The 9,881-nt window shown below is 47.1% G+C and overlaps 1 protein-coding gene across 3 annotated transcripts in view; it reads right to left on the bottom strand.

Moving 5' to 3' along the window:
* Positions 1–2,894: 2,894 nt before the first annotated feature.
* vegfab (vascular endothelial growth factor Ab) overlaps positions 2,895–9,881 on the bottom strand; it is a 40,825-nt gene continuing 33,838 nt past the window's right edge. For all 3 annotated transcript variants that reach the window (XM_067985176.1, XM_067985178.1, XM_067985177.1), the window contains one exon: positions 2,895–5,936. In XM_067985176.1, coding sequence (XP_067841277.1) covers positions 5,915–5,936 — 22 coding nt within the window. In that variant the 3' untranslated portion in view covers positions 2,895–5,914. The remainder of the gene's footprint in view (positions 5,937–9,881) is intronic.

Here is a 9,881-nt window from a genome sequence, read left to right as displayed (position 1 = left end):
TAAATGAAATAATGCTGCTTAGTGTTCTGTATCTGGCCTCATTTCACCAAGTGTTTAACTCAGGCCTGATCACAAGGGGATGCTATTGTTATGCCCCTGGGTTACACCATCGTACACGTAGATATCGGTCAGTGTAAGTCAGCTCCTCTAAAAGCAAGATGCTCAAGCTCTTTATTGGTGCGTTTGGTGGCACTGAATGTGAGAAGGCATTTACGGAAGACCCGCATCTGTTTCAAGTGACCGTAAAGTGACCTAATTAGGTCCCCGATGAAGAGGAATGATATCAATTTTTGCTGAAGATACCAAATTAGTGGATGAGGCAAATTGTGAGGACAAATACAGGAGAACACAGTGGAGTGAGCGGATAGGGAGCAGAAAACATGTGGGGGTCAATTCTCCTGACCTTTGCCCCCAGTGAACACCCATTTCCCAGTCACAAAGGTCAGTGATAAAGAGGGGGAGACTTGTTATACTGGGTGTCTGACCCCTTTATGTTGCCCCGGGATTGCTGGGGCTTCCCTGAGGGGCAGAGTTGGGCCTGCACCTGCAATAGGCTTCGGCGTGACAATATCATGTAAATCAGGTGGGAGCGAACGATGCCAGCCTCGCCCCTACATTTTCTCTTCTCCCATAGGCTGGGTGCCCATTTTCAGGGAATGCTCGCAGAATCTAGGCGTTGGGCGTTGGTGCTGGGACCCCCGGACCGGAGATTGCACAAAGACAAAGATAAGTTTTGGCTTAACCCCCCTCTTCCCCAGGACCATTTTAGGGCCTTTCAGCCTTGTAGCTGTGCCCCTGTTTCATACTGTGCTTTCCAACTCAAGGCCCAGCCATCTGACGGCCCTGGCCATGTTAATGGCCTAGAGACAGGAATTTGCAGTGCTCAGGGGCTGAAGGGGTCCAGCACACATCTGATGTCCAGCCCCTTCCCAGCACCAAGGTATAAAGGCCGAGGTCCATCTAGTTCCCCTTCTACCATCCTGGTAGTCACATGATCCAACGATAATGGAGTTTTTGACTAATGACAGCAATCAATCTCCATCAATTAGTCGACAACAGACCCAGACATGAGGCGAGGAAAACCTCCAGTGATAAGATCAGACTAGATATGAATCGTTAAGTGAATCTACAGAGCACCAGTTGTAATTAAAACTCACTTATTTCACTCAGTTACACTTTATTTCCCGTAGATAAATAATAGACTTACCACACCACTGCACACTGGTGGACTGTCTCACTCATATTTACAGAATGATCATACTTTCTGTACAACAAACTGGCTACAAGGAAACTGAAACTGTCCATTTTTGATCTTCAGCTCGGGGCAAATCCTCCTCTCCCTGCAGTCTGTTGCCTTTTCCAAAGTCAGCTGACTGAAACGTCAGCTTTTAGTCAAACTGACCGCCTTCTCCTCACCCCCACCCACCCCCAAACCCAAAATCCACCAACCGAACTTTGCAGTGATTTCTACTGGGTTCAAAAGAATAAAGCTGTTAACAGCAGCAATGAGTGTGAACAACTGCTGGAATGTTTTCATTGTCTGAAGCACGCTGATTCTGCCACGCTGTCTGAAGCTTAATCTGTCTCTCCATGTTGTTCTAAAAATTTAACCCTTTGAGATCTAAGTTTAGCTCAATTCATCAGGGCCGGTTTTAACTATTGGGGGAGAACGGGCGGCTGGTGAGGGGTGGTGGTGGGAGGGGGTGGCAGTGAGGGCGTGCCCGATACCTGCCCATTCTTGCCTGAGCTATTTTGAGATCAGAACCTCAGTTACATTACGGACACCAAGTGAAGGCTCTGCTGCAGCCTTACTGGTTCTGGGAGGGCAGGCGACAGTCAGAGCCTGGGGAAGGTGGGGAGAGGGTGATCACTGGGGTTGGACCTTGGACGGACTGGCAGTGACCCAGGAGTTTCTTTTTTGCAGCCTTCCTGGCACTAACCCCCCCTAAAATTGAAGAGTTTCGTAGACTTTAGAAGTTACGTTAAACTTGTATAGAACCTTGGTTAGACCACACTTGGAGTACTGTGCACAGTTCTGGTCTCCATATTATAAAAAGGATGTAGAGGCACTGGAGAAGGTACAAAAAAGATTTACTAGAACTGAAAGGTTATATCATGAAAAATTGAGCAGGCTGGGGCTCTTTTCTCCAGAAAAGAGAAGACTGAGGGGTGGGTGACCTGATAGAGGTCTTTAAGATTATAAAAGGGTTTGATAGGGTCGATGTAGAGAAGGTGTTTCCACTTGTGGGGGAGACCAGAACTAGGGGCCATAAATATAAGGTAGTCACCAATAAATCCAATAGGGAATTCAGGAGAAACTTCTTTACGAACTTCTTTAAGGGGAAGCTAGATAAACACGAGGGAGAAAGGAATAAACGAATATTCTGATAGGGTTAGATGAAGAAGGGTGGGAGGAGGCTCGTGTGGAGCGTAAACACCAGGCATGGACCAGTTGGGCAGAACGGCCTGTTTCTGTGCTGTAAATTCAATGTAATTCTATGTAGACCATTTGTACCTCACAATTGCAATAATTAGGGTCCTATGTACATCAGGGGACTCTGATTTGCATATTACAAGTAGTCTCCTGCCTGAAACAGGTGGGGCCTCCAGCTGCCCTTCTCAGGACCCTCCCAAGATGGTGGCCGTGTGAATGGTAAGTGATGTGACACCATTTTTGGGCCTCGACCTCCCCGTTTACGCCAGGGCCTATTGTGTGAAGCCTTTTGAGAGTCTCCACATTAATCCAAACCTTTCTTTAATTTTATCGTCTCCTCCATCCCCCTCCTTCCAATTAATAAAACTTAAAGAAGGCACAACAAGTAATTGCAATTAACATTTTTTTAATAAAAAAAAACACATTTTACATATTTTAGTTTAAAAATAAATATGTGATGCTACGGAATAATTAACTAGAGCAAAATAATGTTGTTAATATTTAAACAGTTTTTTTTAACAATTATGAACAGAGAGGATGTAGCACCAATAAATATAAGTGACAAAAAAATATACTAAAAATGTGACTATAAACATCGCAAAGAATCAATTGTGTGGATTTTTCTCTTGTCCGCTCGTTCTTTTAATATATAACAGGCTGAATATACTGTTTGATTCCAACCGTTTTCTTAATTCTATACAAAGTACACAGCAGTTCACAAAGGTTAGTTTACTTTTTGTCCGTCGAGCCTCAGCTTTTCAGGGGCGGGGGGAGGGGGAAAGGAACGGGAGGTCTGGGAGCGGACACATTGCGGCAGGCGTTCTGTCTGTGCCGTGAAGCAACACCTGGTCGAAGTGCCCCGAGCAGATTAAAATCAAGACGGGAAGAATCGCAGGTGCCCGTAACAGATCCGGCCTCGATTTTCCAATTGATTGAAATGATAGGGAAATAGAGGGGGACTGGTTCCCCGCCCGATCTTTGTCCCTGGTGTTCATTCACGCCCAGTTGGTACAGACCAGAATCTCTCCGGCCGCTTTAAACAGGCTGGCCTACTACTTTATTTTGTGTGTGTTAGTATGTGTGTGTGTGTGTGTGGAGGAATGTGCTTCAATTCACATGATTGGAGGGGGCGGAGGGGCCGAGATTTCCTCCTCGTGCCACGTACCCTTTCCCATCTTGCCAAGGCAGAGGGTATCTCTGCCCCATATTACTTTGCCTTTTGTTGTAGGCGTGACGGGGAAAGGGGGAGAGAGCAGGCGTGTCGGGAAAGGAGGTGGGTCAGAGCTGGTGGGGGGCAGCGGGGGGGGGTTGATGGGGGGGAAAGAGGTTAATGGGAGCAAAAGGGAGAGGGCACATTAATCATCACTTCAACCGTACATCATCAGCAAATGCAAGTACACGTAACACTGCTTCACAAGATTCACTTCTGTTGCGTTGAAGAATTTAACACAAATTTACACCTTGAAGTTTTCACTGATTTCGCAACCCCCTCCCTCTCCCCTCCCACACACAAACAAAACCCAAAGGGACATGGATTTAGAATATATAGAGCTCCGGTGACTATCTCAAATACCTCCCAAGAAACACGTACACACACTGTCGTCTGGTGCTGGGGCTTGTGTCAGACTCGAGTTCAGGATCCTTGTTCCCCATCCTGTTTGGGGTGAGGAGGTCTGTATTCATCCACAGCAGAAGGCCAGATGCTCGCGGACGGGGCAACCACACGCGCCAATGGGTACGTCACTGGCGTACCTCGGACCCAACCCATCGCCCCGCCCGGCCCTCCCCCCAAATAAGTGGGGTACAAGTCCTGCACAAGTGGGGGTGCACACGGACACGGCTCTTGCTCGATGCAGTCCCATGATACAGGTACGTGTGTGGCGCGTACTGGATCGCGCTCATTCTGCGGCGAGTGATTTTCTGTTGCACCTCGTTTGCTGAGCATTAGGCCGAGGCAGTCTGCTGGGATTCGCCCAATTTGGATCGGAAGCAAGTCCAACCTCAAGCCCGGCCGGCCAGCCCCATTTTGTCATCCCGGGTTCAGTTCCGATTAGCCATTTGCTTTTAACTCGGCTGGATACTGCTTCACAACAGCGCTGCTGCAACACACCCCTATCTTTTACACCTGCCATATTTCAATGGAGGAAGTGAGTAATATTAATTAATATCAATGTTTTGAGAGCAGGTGTCACACTCCCGACGTCACGCTTGGATGTCACACTCCCGACGTCACGCTTGGATGTCACACTCCCGACATCACGCTTTGTATAAACACCAATAGGTCACAACTGAACAAAAGGAGAAAGAAACCCAACTATTTCCCGCTGTCTGTTTTTTTTTTGGTTGCGATCACGAGGGGGCGGAGTCAAGCAGGTTTATAATCAGGAGAAACTTCCACCAGCAAATTAGGCTAGAATTGACCTCGGAAAACTAGTCTCCACAGGGACCACCTGGCCTTGAAAAGTCATGGCCAGGCCAGGCCAGGCTATAGAACATCTCCCAGCCCTGTGATCTCAGTCAGAGCACCTCCACCTGCACAGGCCTCGTTGCATCTGTTGCCTGTAGTAACCCAGCTCTCTCTCTTTAGTTCTCTCTCTCTCTCTCTCTCGCTATATATATATGCTAATGAATATCCCTTTCGACTGTTGTCATATTCAGTGTTAGTGACCCAGATTTACCGTTACGACAGTTCCTCAGCCCGCTGGCGACAAAATTCGGGCGCTCCGAGGGGGGGAAAGCTCCTCCTCCTGACCAGGGCTTTCGACAAGTACGTCACACAGGCTCAGAGCCAAGACCTTTCGAGTGTCCGCTTCCAGTCCCTTCGAGACTCCGTCACGTGGGCCAAATGCTGCCCGGCCTGAGCCAACGACGCTCCAACTGTTCTTTTTTTTGTTTTGAAAAGCAAAGTTCTGAGGCGCGTGTTATTGTTTCATTCCCATCCCCCCCCTCCAAATCCAATCCATCCCCCTTCTGACTGAAACATCTTCGTTCTTGTGTATCATTCCCTGGAAATCTCGGGTCCTCAACACAAAGCTTCAATACGTTGCAGTTTTCCGTATTTTTTAATATATAATATATATATTTTATTTTCAGTCTTTCATGAAGTCTTTCGCGAGGCTTGTTTTTTTAATATATATATATATATATATTCGTCTTGAAAAAATGACCCAATGAATAGAACCAGGAATCTCAGATCCATCATTTCCCCAACAGTTTTCCAAGTAATTTATCTCATTTTTTTTTTAGCAGCATGTATCCTGAATAATACTAGGCCTTTAATAATAATATATCGGCACAAATCACAGAAGGCCTTCTTCCCGGGAATGACTTTTTTTTGTTTTGTTTTCCTCCAGAAATTGTATTGAATTCAAAAGTGCTGTGCTCTTTCTATCCTTCATGTCTATTTCTTCTTTCTCAAAAAAAAAATACAACGATTAAAAAACCGACAGAAAACATATCTTGTTTCTATCTCATCTTCGCTCATCTCCTTGGTTTTTCACACCTGCAATGGGAGACAGAAAGGGAGAGAACTTGGGTGAGTAGGGTTTCAGGGACAGAGCCCAGCCTGTAAGTTGTACATTTAGTTTGCGCTCTGACAGACGTGTTCAATTTATGTCCCCTTTCCTTCTGAAGGTTCGTCCTTTTGTTTGCAGTCTGGTTCCGTGAGACCTGGTAACCCTCGGGCGCCCCACCCGAGTGACCGCTCTACAGGCACGAGCACGGACAGTAAGGCCCAGGTCGTCCCATCGCTGCCAGGAAGGCGACCCAATGGCGCTCAAATGGGTCACCGCCGTCAGGGCAATTGGAAAATCTATGCTCGAGTGTCAGCAGGCTGGGGGAAGGTGAAGTGAGGGAGGGCATCATTGTCCAGCAGGGACGTGCTCCCAGAAGCACAGGGCCTGGTCGGTTTTCCTCCCCAACCCAATTTAATTGCAGTACCCTCTCAACATCCCATCTACCACCAGCCCTGTTGAGATCAGTTAACTGGCCAGGGACCAAACTGGGACCATCCCAGTCTTTATGGCATTGAGAGGAGGAACTGACTCCCTCTTAAATTCTGACAGGAGAGCTGCAGCTGGGTCAAGACATATGGAGGGCTACGACAAATCTTGTCGGCCGTACGGTGTGTCCTGCACCACCGCCTGCTCGTGCCCATCAGCTTGGATATCATAATAATTTTTGATTATGGTTTAGCAGTCTGTCAGCGTGCAGCTAAAAAGTTCACACCTTGGTCATAAACAAGTCTTTTATAATTAAAAAAATAATTAACTTAAAAGGACACCGTCTTCATGAATAAATGTTTGCCAAACCTTTGTTTAAGTTGTTGGGGAAGAAGACCCGGCAAGCCATTATCCTGTACAAAGGATGCAATGATCCGTTCTGAAATGCTTTACCTCGTTGAGTTATCTTTTTTGCAAACCAACGAAGAAAAGGTTGGGCATACCCTCTTCACAGAAGACGATGTCTCTTTAAATATTGGCTCATTAGTCAATCACACCTCAATCAAATACCAGTGTCGTTATTGGCTGAAGAGCACTGATAGATGACAGCTGAGCTCCAGTAGGAACAGTCAGGTGAAGCCGCGTTGGATTCATCACGTTGTGGGGAGGGAGAATTTTCTGGAAGGATTACAGGCATGGAATGGGAAGGTAAATATCGGGAAGGTGTGACTGAGAGGCAGCCACAGGCGCTGTGTACACCTTGTCTTGGACCAAGGTATGGACCTGAGCAGCGGCAGATTTGACCCGTCCGTCTCATCTTTCCGTCGTCAGGCTTACCTTGCCGTTCCATAATGGTCCGCGGAGACATTTCGTTTTTTTGTTAAACTCGGCCTTTCCTCGATTTCCTCTCCTTTGCAGCATGGAAAGGAGTCGGGGAGAGGCGTAGTTAAAAAAGAAAATCTGGGCACGCGGTATAATTATTTCAATAAATTGATTTTTTTTTTGAACGACGATTGACCTCGTTGTTCTTGGTTAGACAGTTGCCATAGAAACGAGGGATGTTCTACACCTCCCCCCCCCCGTGAGGGAAAGTCTCTACTTACAAGTCGAAAAGAAATACAGCTCCTGATTGGTCTATGACAACTATAGAATTACAGAATCATAGAATCTTATAGCACAGGAGGAGGCCATTTAGCCCACCATGCCTGTGCTGGCTCTTTGAAAGAGCTTTCCAATTAGTCCTGCTCTTTCCCCACAGCCCTGCAAATTTTTTTCCCCTTCAAGTATTTATCCAATTCCCTTTTGAAAGTTACTATTGAATCTGCTTCCACCACCCTTTCAAACAGTGCGTTCCAGATCACAACAACTTGCTGCGTAAAAAAACTAGAATCAATTTGACAAGATAGCATATCTGCTCAGGTCCATGCGACAATATAAAGAATTGGTTGTAAACTTCTGATGGTGGATAACGAGTTGACTGATTTGGTGCAGCGGAAGCAGCCATTTTGTTCACAACACTGAGCGCCATGAGAAATGCTACTGCCACAAGATTGCTGGCAGCCAATGGAAGGAGGAGCGGGAAGTGAACTGAGGGTTTCTCGGGCACTACTAGCTGCTTTTCCTGTAGGTGTGCTGCTTCAGGCAAGCTTATTGATTAAGGTCAAACTCAACGAGATTAAGGAAAGGGTTCAAAGGTGTCGCAGGTCTGCGGTGTGACATTTTCTAGTGCTTTCTTTGGAGGTGAAGACTGAACAAACTAGGAAGATAGAGACAAGTTTCGTGATATCTCCCCTCCTTCCCTCAATTCACCCCCTCACCCCTAATAACTATACCAGACCTTCCAACTCACCCTTGTTTCGAGGGCCTCGTTTCCCTCATTCAAGCAGAACAAATAGCAGGGTTTGTAACCACCCAAAGTTTCGGGGGCCATCAGCAGCCCCTGAATCCCCAGCCAGTTTGGCTACACTTCGCGCCTTCACCCTCAAAAAAATTTTCTCAGGTTGGAAGGCCTGAAATGGAGATGCGGAAAAGTCTGGAAAACGATGTACTGTCAAGTAAAATAGAAGAGTGATTGCCTATTGACTAGAGCTGTTGGTAAAGGACCATCTTCTGATCCCAGATCATCGTCTCATACATTTCTTTCCCATCCTTCCCTTCTGTTCCTCAGTCCCTCACCTCTCCTGTCTCCCTTCCTCCTCCTAGTTCCCTCCCCTCCTTTTCCTCTTCTTCCTCCTAGTTCCTCTGCTCCTCATTCCCTCCTCCTCCTCCTCCTCCTCCTTCTCTTCACCCCTTGCTATTCTACCGTCCTGGCTGTTATGTCTGCTGACGAGAGGCTGACAAGTGTTTCACAATGTTAACGTTAATGATTGACTGAAAGACAAATAAAAATAATTTCGGCTTCCATTTAAAACCACTAATGAAGTCTCTCCAGGCCATTCCATGTGATTACTTTGAAACATTCTGCCCTTTTACATAAACTCTTGTCGCAAATACCTGCCACGGCTATCTAAGAGCTAATAAACCAGCTTGAAAGAATGTTCTCACATTCCTGTAATGGCCGAGGCCTCTTTAATCACCCGAGATCCAAAGGTCCCTTGTACAACTCCACTTGACAAACTGGGACGTGCCGGGTTGCTCCATTAGGTCATTTACTGTGATCATTTGAATAAGGGGAGCAGATCGAATGCCAATCGCTTGTGACCATCGAGGATCTCACAGCCGCACTCGCCCTTTCAAACGAGTGGTGAAACCAATCGTTGGGGGGCGGTGACCACCTCTGGGATTGACTTTAGGTGGCCTTTCATAACTGGGGGAACTTTCTAATTGTAAGGCAGGGCTTTTTGTTTTCCAGCAGGTGGTCTTTCTAAAGATGAAGTAGCTGCTCCTTTCCAATCGTCAGTCTTCTTCAGGGCAGGTCACTGGTGAAGATGAGTAGTCGTTCGAAATCATAGGTAAAATAGTCCTGCTGAATATATTTGACCTTTAAGGCAAGGTGTCCTTTAAGGATTAAGTGGAAGACGTTTTGTCTTCCCCCCCCCCCCCCATCCTGGTTTCACTGTATTGGATTTGCTTCTGTCCCAGTAACAGCTGTGGAGATGTTCGATGGGTTCGATCACCTAACCAAAGGGAGAATTAAGGGCCCTCCCCTCACTGAGGGAACGTGCCTGTCCCCCGGCCTGGTGAAGGCTCCATCTTCGCCTTGTGTGGACTCTGCTGCTTGCAATGTTGGCCAACAATGGCCAATAGCACAGGCCCACGTATCAGCCCAAGGCTATCCACTGTCCCGACGTTATAACATAAACCATCGGCCCATTAGATACAAGAGGTTGCCTCAGATCCTGCTAGACTTCAGTTCTCTTCGTTTCATTCCACTGGCTAGTGACAAGTCTCCCATTTGACCCCTGGACTGTGTTAGGACACCGCCCTTTCCTGGCTCCTTAAGGCAGCATAAAGCTCAGGCCCTGAGTGGTGTCTCGGCCGCAGCAGGGACAGGTCTGCGAGGAGGC

The sequence above is a fragment of the Heptranchias perlo genome, chromosome 5 (assembly GCF_035084215.1).
Source record: "Heptranchias perlo isolate sHepPer1 chromosome 5, sHepPer1.hap1, whole genome shotgun sequence".
NCBI lineage: Eukaryota > Metazoa > Chordata > Chondrichthyes > Hexanchiformes > Hexanchidae > Heptranchias > Heptranchias perlo.
Note: the sequence above shows the minus strand (reverse complement) of the source record. Positions and strands in the feature narration are given on the sequence as shown.